Below are 14,224 nucleotides of genomic sequence, written 5' to 3'. Positions count from 1 at the left end.
CCTTTTTTTTCGAACACCCTCCCTTGTGGAGTGTTCCCTTAGCCTCCTCTCCTCACCCCTCTCCTTGGGAGTCCTCTGGGTGGGTACTGCTGCTGCCCCACCCCTGCCCCAAAGAGAGGTGCCTCCCAGAGGCACTGTTCGCCTGCGGAGCTTAGAGCCAGGGCTGCTGCAATAAACAGCTGTGCAAGCCTTTGGGAGGCAGAGACACAAGCGGGCATCAGAGGAGGGAGGGAAGGAAAGAGGGACAGAGGCCAGTGTTGCCCATGGCACCCCTGACCATCATTCAAGTCACCCCAGGTTGCCATGGTTGAAAACCACAGCTGTAGAGGGCTGGGCCAAGGCATTCTGCTGCCCTTGGCAGTAATATGTACCACAAAATACAAGATTTCTCCCCTGCCATCCCTTGGCATTGCATGTATATTCTGGACCCGGAATCTTGCTTGAACCCTGACAACACAGGAGAGCAGCCTGCCCCACATGTGAGGACAGCAGACTACTGTCAAGGGTACATACCACACATAGTTCTGATCTCCAACAGAGAGGAATGGCTAGGGAGCTCCGGAAGAAGAAGAAGAAGAAGAAGAAGAAGACGAACACGAAGACGAAGAAGAGGAGGAGGAGGAGGAGGAGGAGGAGGAGGTGGAGGAGGAGGAGGAAGAAGAGTTTGGATTTGATATCCCGCTTTATCACTACCCGAAGGAGTCTCAAAGTGGCTAACATTCTCCTTTCCCTTCCTCCCCCACAACAAACACTCTGTGAGGTGAGTGGGGCTGAGAGACTTCAGAGAAGTGTGACTAGCCCAAGGTCACCCAGCAGCTGCATGTGGAGGAGCGGAGTCGTGAACCCGGTTCCCCAGATTACGAGTCTTCCACTCTTAACCACTACACCACACTGGCTCTAGGAAACAGCTAGGGGGTGAGGACTGCCACCCCCTTCCCAGCAGTGGCCACCTGAGGCAATTGCCTCATTCTGCCCAGTGCAAGGCTAGCCCTGACCCCCATGCAACGAGATTTCCTGATCAAAGGGAGGATTCTGTCTATGTTCAGATGCAGGCAGTTAGAATCTCCTTGCAGACCTTCACACTCACTGTGTGAAGGTTGGGGGATAGCATCTGGCTGGTGACAACTGGAAACAGGGTGTTCTGGATTAGATGACTTTCGTCTGGTCCAGCAGACAGGCTCTGGTTTTTATGTTCTTAACCTGTGATGCACATTTCTCCTTCTGAGGACCTGGAAACCCAAATATACTTAAGTGAAAATATGAGCTGCTTCAAGTCTGAGTTTGCCAAATGGGTTTCCCGTTCAGCATGAGAAAGCATGGAGGGGAAAATCTCCAAAGTAGGGGAAATTATCTTCTCCTGCCAAGACGAAGAACTGCATCTTCTATGTAGTGAGCTTTTAAAGGACTTCTATGGAGATACCTTACTTTCCTCCAGAGATGTCAAGATTTTATATATTGCAGTACATTTATATTTCAGATAGGAAAGAAACGCATTCCTGGTCTGTCTCAAACTGCAGCAATATTTCATCCATGGCAGAAAGACTAATTCTGAACTAATTTATAAGTGGCTTGGATGATTCCAAGGCTTATAAGTCAGTGAAGAATTTAGCTCAGGTAATTCATTTTGATGTACATTAAAGCAATCCAGCTCACTATCTAAAATAAATGACTACAAAATAAAATGAAATTACATGGAAGTTGTTTTTTGTTTTTGTTATAGGGCACATCAACTAACAGGGGTGGCCAACTTCCAAGAGACTGCGATCTACTCGCAGAGTTAAAGACTGGCAGTGATCAAAGTTGTTGAGCTTTTTTGAGGAAGAAGAAAGGCCCGTTTCTTTGGGGTTAAGGTCAAAGTTGCTGAGCTCTTTTTAGGGAGAAGGAAAGCCCCGTTTTGGGGGGGGGGGTAAAGGGCAAAGGTTTTGAGCTTTTTTTAGGGGAGCCAAACTTGTTGGGCTTCTTTGGGGGGGCAGTGATCTACCAGTGATCTACCACAGACGTCCAGTGATCTACTGGTAGATCACGATCTACCTGTTGGACGTGCCTGAACTAAAACATAACTCTTCATCTATATAACATCATGCGCTTTCTGCTGAAATATCTTTATGCATCAGTCCTGGTCTTCTAAGTTAAACATGCATGGTATTAGGAGGTAGTTTTTCCTCTATCCCAGACTGATACTTTAAAAATAAAGAATGTATCAAACTGCTATAGAGGTACCTTAATGTTTTTAAAATTGAGATAGTCTTAAACTATGTTGCAACTTGAACCTTTATTCTGGTTCTTTCTTTCTTTCTTTCTCTTTTGAAGAACAACCAAATGGAGGCCGTTTGAAAGGCTTCTGAATCAAAACTTCTTCTACATTGATGCAGCTATGCCAGAGATGGGGAACAAGTTACTCTGGGACACTCTTTGAACACCAGGGTGTCCAAGTTGGCTCATGAGGTCATTTCACTCAAATCATGGCCACCTGTCTATCAGCTGACAAAAATGGGTGGAGTTCAATCCTGCTGGGTTCTGCTGGGTTCCCCAGTGGTGAGTATCCCACCCCCCTAAGCCTACAGGCCAACTTTGACAAGTGGTGGAATCCCTCATCTATCAGACACTTAAGAACCCCAAAATTCTTTATCAAGACTAGATCAAGGTTTCCCAAACTTGGGTCTCCAGCTGTTTTTGGACTACAACTCCCATCATCCCTAACTAGCAGGACCAGTAGTCAGGAACAATGGGAATTGTAGTGCAAAAACAGCTGGAGGCCCAAGTTTGGGAAACGCTGAACTAGATGGTTGAAAAATGCAAAGGGGGAAGAAAGAAAAAAGTCACCCATGTCTTCCTCTAGTAAAATGGAGCATGGGAGGATGTAGCAGATGTTCAAATGAGGCCCTTTTAGGTGCTTTGAGGCCTGTTGGGAAGGAGAAAACAAGTAACGACTGGTCCCCCACTTCCATCTGCCTCTACAATCAACTGCTATGCAGCTCAGCTTCCATCCTTGGGCAGAACACACCAGTTCCTAGATGGGAAACAGGAATTATGAAAAACTAGGCACTCTTTATATAAACAGGGGTGCAAATTAATTTGGGATTGCTTGCTTTCTCTTGATACCTGATCTCCACTTGCCACAGGAACCTGTGTGTTTCACCCAAGAATGGAGACTGCATGCATTGGAATTCCCTCATCTGAAATAGGCACCTAGTTTGGAGTAAAGACTGTATTGATGACAGAACTGGAATGCAAATGAGGCTGCCTACAACTCATTCTGTGAACTGTGAACCCATGAGAAATAGGAACAGACGTTCATAGGGAATGAGCATTCTCACGACAAAGACCCATTCCCCATCTGTACTACATTTGAAAAATGGTGAGAACCACTTTGAACAGTCATGGCTTCCCCCAATGAATCCTGGGAAGATTAAGGGTACTGGTAGTTGTCAGGAGGCCTCTATTCTCCTCACAGAGCCATAATTCACACACTAGTTTAACCCCTCTTCCCAAGGAGCTCTGGGAATTGTAACTCTCTGCAATAAAAAAAAAACAGATACATTTCTATACTAGTCTTTCCTCTTGCATGGTATTGCTTGGTAGTTCTGGTGTTTGTTCAGCCTAGGGTATTTTTAAGTGATTATTCCTTTTGGACATGATCACTAGGGAAATCATCATCTTCATCTTGTTCTACTGACTCCCATTATTGGCAAAAAAAGTTCTAAAGACTTGGTAAGGAAACAGGTTACATCAAGATTTCCCCGGACATACTGCAGTCGGCAGCAGTGTCCGGGCAGAAATCAGACAACTATCTGGGAAAATCCAGACATATGGCAGCCCATGTCGGCAGTGTCATTTTTTTACCCTATTTCCATAAAAATAGCTCAAATACTGTTTGAAATATGACAACCCTATGTATCAGTTGCGCTGTAATGGGAGATGGGAGGAAGATAATTTGTACTCAGCCTTCTGATTCAGAAACTACTCAAATGTCCAAGGGTGGGGCCAGGGGTGGTCCAGCCCTCCAAGAACCAAGCTGCATAAAAGGAAGTGCCTGAGGCTGTGCATTTGAATTTCCATCAAAGCCTCTCTGCATCCAGGATGCTAGATTAGTTTGGTGACTTGCAGCTTGTGCAGGCCTCTACCATCAACCCTCCGGGCACAAACCATTTTGTACAAAGGTTGCTAGCAAAATAAACATTCAGTTGTAGTACCTGAAGAATACATTATCAAAGGGGTGTAGCAATTCAGCTGAATGATAAGAGGTAAGTTTTGGAACATGATCCCTTGCACTGCCCACCTCCCCCAAGCTGGCATGCATTCATGTATATATTTTATGTAACCAAGGAGAGAAAAAGTAGGCATTTCTAGAAGATACTGCATATTCTTTCTTCTTCACTTATATTTTTAAAAAAACTTAAAATAATAATAATGCTCATTCAACAGAAATCTTGGAAAATGGAAGTGGTTTGTTAGCTAATAGGAAAGGAATCTCTTTTGCTGTGTTTCATGAAACACGGCCAAAAAACCCAGTGGTTGAAGCACTCCCAAACTAAATCTACAAAATGACTGTTATTTGAAGGGTTATATCATGTTTTCCGTTGTCATCTTGACATGAAACAGTTTCCAAACTTTGGAAATCGGACCCAGCTGACTGGTGTTAGGAGTATAAAATAAAAAAGAGTACATGTAGCTTTTCATGCAACAGGGAGAATAATGAATGGCAAACAATTGCCCTCATTGCATGTCTCTGTTATTTAGGGGCTTTGATAGGGGAGGCATAACTAAAAGATAAATGTGCACATATCTACAATGATTTGGAATTATTGTGGAACAGCTATTCTTAAGGAAAAAAATGGATATGTTACTTTCAGCAGTAGATTTTAACCAAGAGAGAGGGAAGTAGATTTCATGATGCCGCGACCTCAGTCACCGAGAAGTGTAGCATATGCAAAGTCACCAAAAAGTGAAGTTTAGGGAAATTTTGTAAAAAGGAAAAGTTGGTCCAGTTCATAGCCTAGCTGAAATGTTGTGATTGATACTTGTGTCAATAGCTAGACTGCAATAGAAAAGACTGTCCACCTGGAACAAGAGTCTACTTTGAATCAAGGCCACCACTCTGCAATGAACCTTTGGCTGTTTGATCACAATTTGAATATAAAGCTGGAGGCCAAGGATGAAACGTCACAAGAGTTATGCAACAATTGATGACACTTACTTTGCCATATTGTACAGGCAAATGTAGTTAGATCACTGTGAAATAAAACAATATGATGGAGAGAAAGGCGTATGTGTGTGCTGAAACTTCATTTTGCAAGGGGACACTGAGAGGAAATATGATAGCCATCTTCAAATATCTTGAGGGCTGTCATACTAGAAGATGGAGCAAGCTTGTTTTCTCCTGCTCTGGAGGCTAGGGCCTGAACCAATGGATACAAGTTGCAAGAAAGGAGGTTCCAACTAAACTTCAGGAAGAACTTTCAGACAGTAAGAGCTATTTGACAGTGGAACAGATTCCCGCAAGAGATGGTGCACTCTCCTTCCTTGGAAGTTTTTAAGTAGAGGTTGGACGACTGTCTGTCATGAGATTTCTGCATTGCAGGGATTGGGTTAGATCAGGGATGTAAAACTCACAAGAGACTGCAATCTACTCCCACTATAAAAACACTGGCAGTGATCCATCCATTGGATTGACCAAACCTGTTGAGCTTTCTTGAGGGGAGGAATAATCCAAGTTGTTGAGTTTTTTTGTTTTGGGGGAAGGAAGACCCAAAGCTGTTTTTCATTCTTCTTGCTGGATTTATGTTATTTATTCTTATTTGATTATGGTTCTTTAATTTCTATGCCGCTTAATATATTAAAAATGTCTCTAAGTGGTGTGCAATGAAGAAGCAACAACAGGCAACTGTGTATTACAAAAATACACAGAAATGGCAAATGAATAGAATAGCACCAAACATTCTTCTCCACCCCTAGCAACACATTTGTGTCTGTTTTAATGCCCAGTTCTGCCCATAAAACACAACTGTAAAATCTTTATTGTATCCTTAATCCATCATTTGGGCAAAATGCACTGGCTTAAGAAAGAGGAGCATGAAAAATGGAAGAGTGTGCTCTCATTAAATTAAGGCTCAAGTTTGTTGAAGAAATGTTCTGAGCAGGCCACATAATTTATTACTTTGGCTCTTGGATCCATAGATTCAAAGACTAATTAAAAGCTGTTAGCTAACATTTTGAGGAAGACAAGCCAAATTCATCACATCTTTAGAACTCAGCAATGTACAAAAATTAGAAAGTTAACCACCACATGCCACTCAACAGCATATCCTTTTACAGGAATAGTTGTGAAACTGGAATGCTTGAATTTTCCCCATTGAATTTCCTTTTTTAAAAAAATTGTGCGCACTCCATGACACCGATCAGATTATAGAATTAAATTCTTTCAGAATTGCTTAAGGAAAAGAGTTGGTCTAATACTTCTTGGAACTGGACCAGATCCATGGAGAATGTTGTCTGTGAGCTCACTGGATGACCTTGGGCCAGTCACTGTCTCTCATCTTAATCTACTTCACAGGGTTGTTGCAAGGATAATATAGGGTAGGGAGACCCATGTACACCATCTTGAACTCATTGGAGGAAAACATGGTATGGAAACATAATAAATCTATAAAAATAATGATTGGTCATATCTAGGGAGACCTACGTTCAAAGTCTTGCTCAAACTATCCCTTCCCATCATCTACCCTGTAGGGCTTCTGTTTGGTTATAATAAGATAATAAGATAACCTAAGCACCTTTGGAGCAGATAATTAAAAATGCAAAAAAATGTGATAAATAAATACAAAGATAGAGCAGAATAATAAAGTGAAACAATGAATCATCTAGGATTCTATAGGAAACACTGGGGCAGTTTCATGATTTATAGACTGAGTAGACCTTTTGAATGCACTGAAGTTTTGGAGTGAACAGGGTGAGGACCACAGAGCCTTAAAAGGCCTTGTTGGAGCCATTTCGTTTGCAGCTGTCCTTGCTCTGCTCAGTGTCACATGGTGAAAATTTGGCCAAGAATGTATGGGTTGTTCACGTTGCTTTATAACCTGAGCAAACATGCCAACTTGGACACCCTGAGAAATAAACTGCAGTTAAATTAAATTTCACAGGGATAGGGAGGTTTTTTAAGCATATGCTAGCAGCTTCAACAGTAATGCAAGTTAAAGCCTAGGTTGCATCTACTTGGAGCTTAACATGTCATCTTGATTGGTGGCCCAGGACTCACTTTTAATTGTTGGCCTTACATATTATATCCCCCCTTCTTAAATCTGTTCTCATTCTCTTGAGCATGTCAACATAGAACTAGCTTGTGACCCAGTTGCCGGTCATGACACAAGAAATTAAGACGAATGACTTAGATCATGGTAGAAATCAAGAATACAACAGCCTGAGATCTTCAACAAAGCAAGCACCTGAAGCATGTCTAACATGAATGCTAGAATTAGAGTAGATGACATCTTTCGGAAAGAAAGAAATGAGCCCTCCGTCTGAATTCTTGCTCTCCATCTTCTGTTTTAACCACTGAAGTCCGAAGTCTAAGATTAAGCTGGAAAGTTGGAAAGGGAGAGAGGTTCTGCTTATGGCATAAAGATCTATCAAGAACCTTGTGGCATTGATTCAACATTGTTAAAAATAAGTAAAATAATATCTGCGCCAGTGAAAAAGAAACTTCAGTGCTACCCTGTTGCAATAAAGCAATGGATCTCTCTCCCCCCAACTTCTTAAGGAAAATGTTTGATGGATCTTGGTCTCAAATCAAAAAAGCACATATGGAAAGTCATGCAAGGGAAGGGTAATTATCTAATTTTCATCAAACCATAGGCCTCCTCAAACTTATGAAACTGGCCTAATTTCCAAGAACACCTACTCACCTAGAGGATGTGGATTCCCTGGAACTTAATTTAGATTTGGACTTTTCTAAATCACAGGAAGCCACAGACCCATTTTCTGTACTGAAGGATACATTATGCAACACTCTGAATCCCCTCAAGGCACTGAATGCTCTCATTTCAAATGTGGCAATCGGCATTGCTCAAGCCAGCTATGCACAGCTGTGTGCTCTTACTCAGGAACCTTTACAGCAGGGATTCTCAAGCATGTCTTGCTCGGCCATCTCCCAGTAATTCACATCCCCACACAAAATGCAAGGAAGAAATGAGTTGTCCATGATTAGGCCTTGGGTGGAGATGAAGTGGGCTTGATTGAGAATGAAAACAGAAAGCAAATAGCCTCCACGCCCAGCACTCTGGGCGTAGAGCTGTCTAAAAGCTGTGCCCTCCACACACCCCACAGTGAACTAATGACAGCTTTTCATGCTTAGCTTTGGGAAACAAAGATTCCCAATCAAGTGCAGATTGAAAGCTGACAGCTTCATTCCCATCCCTGGTTTCGGGATCAAGCAACACATGGAAACTAAGGCTTGCCTTTCTGAACAACTAACTCAATAATTGAGAAAATAGGTTGCTTATGCCTAGCCCAATCCATATTCATCAAAGTGTTTTAAGACTCGCCCATGGCTCTCTATGCTTCACCCAGCCAAGCAAGAGGCATCATCCAGGCAAGCAAGCAAGGACACATTTCAGCCAGGCAAAAACACTCAAAGTGGGTGCGAAGTAGCATTGGTGAGGGATGTTACCTGGGGAGAGGGGATGAGTGGCTGAGGAGGATGTGTAGCCTGGGGTTAGTCCTGAGGGCCAGATAGAGTGGTCTGAATGGTCACATTTGGCTCCCATACCTGAGGTTCCCCACCCCTAATTTTTACAAATGGCACTACACACATGTATTATGAGAAGCAGAGCCAGTTACTGATTGCAAAAGGTAATGCATGAAGTAGCCTTAAGCCAATGGCTCTCAGATGTATCCAGTGAATGTGGTCCATCCATGCTACTTGCCTGTATCATGGGGGCAGTTTTGCGTTTGGCCTATTTCTCAGTTTCACCATTTAAAGCTTAAATGCCGGCAACTATAATCAATGCCAGGGGTTTGTGCAGGTCATCAAACACTTGCATTGTAACTGACAAACCAGAAGATCACATGGGGTTGTACCCAGTGCAGTGTGAGTGGATTTCTGCTTGTGCAATGAGATGTCTTTTTCCCTCCTCCTCCTCCCTCCACATTTCTTCTGGAGGGTCCCTCAAACCCCCAGAGCTGCTTTTGAGAGCATGTGGTAAGCTGGAAGGCGTGCAGAGAGGTATAGAAAATTCCATTGCATGTACAGGTGTCTGTTGCACAAGTTGGACAGAGTCCATTATATTCTTATTGCAGATGACATAATCCTGATTGCAGGTGGCATAAGACTCTACCCAAGCTTTCGCTTCAGGAATGGAAATCTAAAGCTGATTGACACATTACCTCCATTGCATGTGGCTGCTGCTTCCCCATGGATAGATCCCAACCCTGACATCTAAATAGGATAATCAGATGGGATGGATAGGTTGTGTGGAACGTCATCCACCCACTTCCACCAACACCCCAGGAAGGTGTTGTGCTGGTGGGGTCCCACCTGACATGACAATGCTACATGATTATCCAACTTAAACATCACTGCTGTGCTGTGGGATCAAGCCATAGGGAAGGGTAAACCGCAACATAGAGGTATCGTATAAATCAGATCCCAGAGGAGGCTGATGTAAGGGGGTGGGGAGGAAGGAATGATAGTTGCAAATGTTTTTGTTCTGTTTCAAAAGCAACTTTAACTGTTTGCTCCCCAGTGAACATGCTTGTATCATACGTCTGAATGTTGGCAAGACCCCAAACGGGGGTCATATCTTTTCAGAAAATGTGCCGACAAGAGCCAAGCACGACTCAATTTGCCCCTTATGTCTTGAATGCTTTAAAATGGAAAGGAATCATCATGTAAGCAGAGTTATTATATGTAAGCAATTCTTAATCACATAACTTGCTCTTTATGCACTCAAAACATGAAGAGGCAAGGCTGGCACAAATCCCCAAGTCTATCTAGTGTGGCTGCAGTCCAGTTATTAAATGTTGCATCTTTTCATTGGCAATTTAGCTAAAGCTTTACAGTTACTGATAGTGTTAAGATTACTCCAAGGGCAACCTCCCCCCCCACACACACAAAGAAAACAACTTTACTTATCTCTTTCTGAATGTGCTATTGGATGAAAAGTCTTTTTGGTGTATTTAACCAATATAGCAAATGTTCATCATTTGTATGGCTCTAGCTACGAGGCTCATGTGGTACAGTGGGCAATGGTAACTGGAGCATGGGAAGATTAAGTATTCTTGTGGAGGAGAATTGGCAACCACTAGATGGCCCTTCATCTGGTGCTTTGGTTAGTTAGAGATGGAGCGGTGGCAAGGGCGAGGGAGAAGACTCTACTCAAACGAATGTTCATGCAAACCAGAAAACTTCATCTTAGTGAACCACCAACTAAACAAGACTTGCAAGGGAGAAAGAGCCCCGGCGAAAGAACCATCATTCAAATACTATTGTCAGATATTCCCCAATAGCCAGAACTAAGACCAAAGATGCCATTGCAGCCTGATTCTAAGATGACCTATATCAGCTTGGAAAAATAAAGGATGTCACAAAGTGGACAACTGGTGGTGATGTGACTGTCACCGTAGGAAGGTAGGATAGAATCGTGGTGCAAGTCTATTTCATTTCTCCTCTTTAGTTATTATGGGAAAAAAGAAGCATATTGCGTAGGGTTACATCTGATCATTCTCAATTCTGTATATCCTCAGCAGTTTCCTTAATGTCTTGCCAGAGCTTGTCAGTTGGCAAGATATGCTAAGAAAAACAGTACACTGACTTAAATTTGATATAGACCAAATGGAAATTCTTTCCGACACATCCAGAGCACTTTATAATGTGATTAGAAACTCTCTTTTTCATCCTTGTAAACACTAACACTCACCAACCATATACTGCTGCTTCATTGCCTACATTGTCTCTCTAAATAGGTTTCAAAGAGCCTTTGATCTGCTGTTGTCCATTGTGGGGAGCAAGGAAAAAAAACGGGAGGAAGAGTGAGGAAAGATGAGATTGCTTCTAGAGCAGAAGCCTAGAAACTTTCATGGTATGGAAAGATGCATTGCTAAGAAAGTACTTTACCTGATATTGCGTTTGAGCTATTCCATGCCATCAAAAACCCAGTCTCACCAGGGTAATTTTATCTCTTTGTCCTTGCCTCTTAAATCTAACCTGGCACTGAAATAATGAAACACCCAAGACGAGGCAATCTGCAAAAATGTCATTTTGGGCTGCACCTTTGAATCCTTTGCTACATCTGCCCAGAATGTGTACTCCCAACTAGAACCAGACACCATGTCAGAAACCACAGTCATAACCAATAAGGGCACAAATATCTATGTGAAATAGGCAATGGGATATGGAAAGCAACCAAAATGCAGGAGAAGTTTCCTTTCATGCAATTGCACTGAAAAACAACACGCTTCTTTGGTGGAAATGGTTAATTTTTCCTTCTTGCAGTTTGGAAGACGGATGATTGATGGTTAACCAAGGAAGGGATGGTTCTGGATACTCATATTTAATATTCATTAAGATGTGAGGTGAACATCTGCCATCATCCACACTGCAAATAGTTGTATGAAAGACAAAGCATACAGGGGGAAACCACAAAATCAGTAGACATGTATGATCAATATTGGGGAGCCTGGTGGGGATAGCTATCTGAGGGTGCAAGCCTTTGCATGGCTGCCCAGAAGTAAGTGCCATCAAGTTAAATGGGGTTTAATCCCAAGTAAGTGGGAAGAGAATTGCAGCCCAACTGTGTCCTTTAAGTGAACATTGAAATCTGAGCATTTGTTTGCTGAATGTGGTGCTATTGCATGCATCTCTGATAAATCATAACGTGTTTCAGCAATGCAGTTTTTGCTAGGTAATGAAGATTATTATTGGTGGTTCCTTTTCTTATGGTCTCTAGAGTGCCTGGCTTGTACAGAGCTTGCATTCTGTCAGGAAACATGCTGCCTGTTTTGGGCATGGATTTCAGAGTGTTCCAAGAAACCCTTCCCTATAATTGCAGCTATGGATTGCGCGAGTGGGTTTGGTGGTAATGAAAAGTTTGTGACCGGTTTCATCGACCCAGTTCTGTGCACAAATAAATAAAATGTTGCACAGTCTCTGGTACACCTCACAGCACACCTCAAAGCTCAAAATGTATCCACTGATTAAAAAAAGATGTAAAAAGAAAACAGGTCACAAAACATCTGTACTACAAAAGGTATAGGGCATTTAGTACCAATTCATTTTCAAGTGATCTTTTCTTTGCATGCACCAAGTGCAACCCAATCCTAGGTATAATTACTTAGATGTAAGTCTCTCTGTGCTTAAAGGAGTTTGCTAGCAGATTATGTAGAAGCTTGAAGCAATATTAGAGCAGTTTGTTCCACCCTTCTGCTTATGTCTAAGAAGTAACACACCCACACACCACACACAGCTGGAAAATCTTCCCCCAAAGCTGGAACAAACGTTCTGGTTTGCAAAAGTGTTTCCTTTGACATTAAAGTCTTCTTTTAAAAGGTACATGTTCCTGTATACCAAAGCAATACTTTTACTATAAAAAAACAACAGTCGTGTTGCAAAGAGCTGAAGATACAGCCTCATTAAATATGTCAAATGACTTCCAGATTTTGCTGAACTAGTATTCACAGATCTTACTCCAACAGCTAAAAGAAAGGAAGATTAAAACAAGTTTCCAGAACTTGTCGAGCAAAGCGAAGGATGCAAAGAACTTAAGCTAAGAAGACGGTGCACAAGAATGCGTAAGCTGAGATAAAGTTTGTTTTATTTAGGCTAGTACTACATGCTACAGAATAAAGCAGAGCAGAGCAGGACCCTCTTTGATAGCTCCAACAGTCGGCAGGAAAATGGGTTTGCTCAATGCTTGATTTTTATGGCAAGCGGAGAAACAAAGTGTTGAAAAACAGAGTGGTTAAAATCCATGAAAAATCTTAAGTGGGAATTACTCACCATCTTGTTGTGCCAAAATAACTGAGGGTTGCAACACAGCAAGGAAAAGCAAAACGGCTCCCTGCACACAGCTCATCATGTCTAAAAAATATTAGACATGAGACTCTATGTGCAAAAGAGAGAAGGAAAAAAAAGTGGGGGGAAAGAAAAATCAAAAGAACACCATCAATTGTTTCCTGCCCTTTCAGCCACCGGGCCCTTCACACAACTCAGCCACAGGCATTCCTTTGCTCTGGCCTTAAATAGGAAAATCTTTGGCTTCCTTTACTTCCCAGCCCCTTTCTGAAATACGAGAGGAGGTCCCATCCCCTTAGCATTAAATGAAATGATTAATATTTCTTTGGGGCTTGCAGAAGGAACAGCCAACTGAAGCAGCTACATAACACATCTGGAGAGTCTGTGCCTGTCAGCGGCTGCTCTGAGTGTATGGAACACAGAACATGCACACATATGTTATATTATATGATTATGAGCTGTGTGTGAGCTGATTTTCTTTTTGTGTGGCACGCAAGTGCAACAGAGAAGACTGGATTTCATTTTCCCTTAGCAGTTGGCTATTTTGTTCTAGACGATGGTGGTGATTCTAAATCAGAAAGGCCATGATGAGGATTGAGTTTACCTGAAAGGTTAGAAATTTCTCCCATGCACACACAGAAATGGAGAGAACCCAGAAAATCGTGTGAGACCACGCAATTCTTTCTGTGAGAGACCAGCGTTGAAGCCACAGCTTTTAAAACGTGAAGCAGACCTTCCAGAAATGGTACAATTGCTGGCTATAGGGAACGTGAGCTCAGCTTCGGGCTTCATGCATGCTATACATTTCAAGCACAATTAAAGCACATGACCCCCCCTAAGGATCTTGGGAACTGTAGTTTGTTAAGAGTACTGGGAATTGTAGATCGAGGGGGGTAAACTGCAGTTCCCAGAATTCTTTAGGGGAAGCAATGTGCTTCAAATGTACTCATCCTTAATCTCTCCTAGCCAGGGTAGTGACTAATCCCTTGTGATTAGTCCTTGGAATACAGGGAGAAATGTGGCGGTGAACTTTTGACCGCTCCATCCTTGGCCTGCTGAAGCAGTTTATGGCTGTTGAGGAACTATGATTTCTTACGTGTCTCCCAAGAATGGAATCCAGGGCAGCTTGTGACCTGATCTACACAAGGAGGGGAAGAAGTGCTAGAATCTTGGTGTGGTAGCATGGATGGTAGAACCTCAGACCACAGGTGGGGGAGT

At 42.5% G+C, this 14,224-nt stretch overlaps 1 protein-coding gene across 1 annotated transcript in view; it reads right to left on the bottom strand.

Moving 5' to 3' along the window:
• The window catches only part of COL3A1 (collagen type III alpha 1 chain), a 96,080-nt gene extending 82,855 nt beyond the window's left edge, over positions 1-13,225 (bottom strand). Inside the window, exon 1 of the mRNA XM_033168574.1 lies at positions 12,992-13,225. Coding sequence (XP_033024465.1) covers positions 12,992-13,070 — 79 coding nt within the window. The 5' untranslated portion in view covers positions 13,071-13,225. The remainder of the gene's footprint in view (positions 1-12,991) is intronic.
• Positions 13,226-14,224: the final 999 nt, after the last annotated feature.

The sequence above is a fragment of the Lacerta agilis genome, chromosome 1 (assembly GCF_009819535.1).
Source record: "Lacerta agilis isolate rLacAgi1 chromosome 1, rLacAgi1.pri, whole genome shotgun sequence".
Classification (NCBI taxonomy): Eukaryota; Metazoa; Chordata; class Lepidosauria; order Squamata; family Lacertidae; genus Lacerta; species Lacerta agilis.
This window is presented reverse-complemented; position numbering and strand designations above follow the sequence as displayed.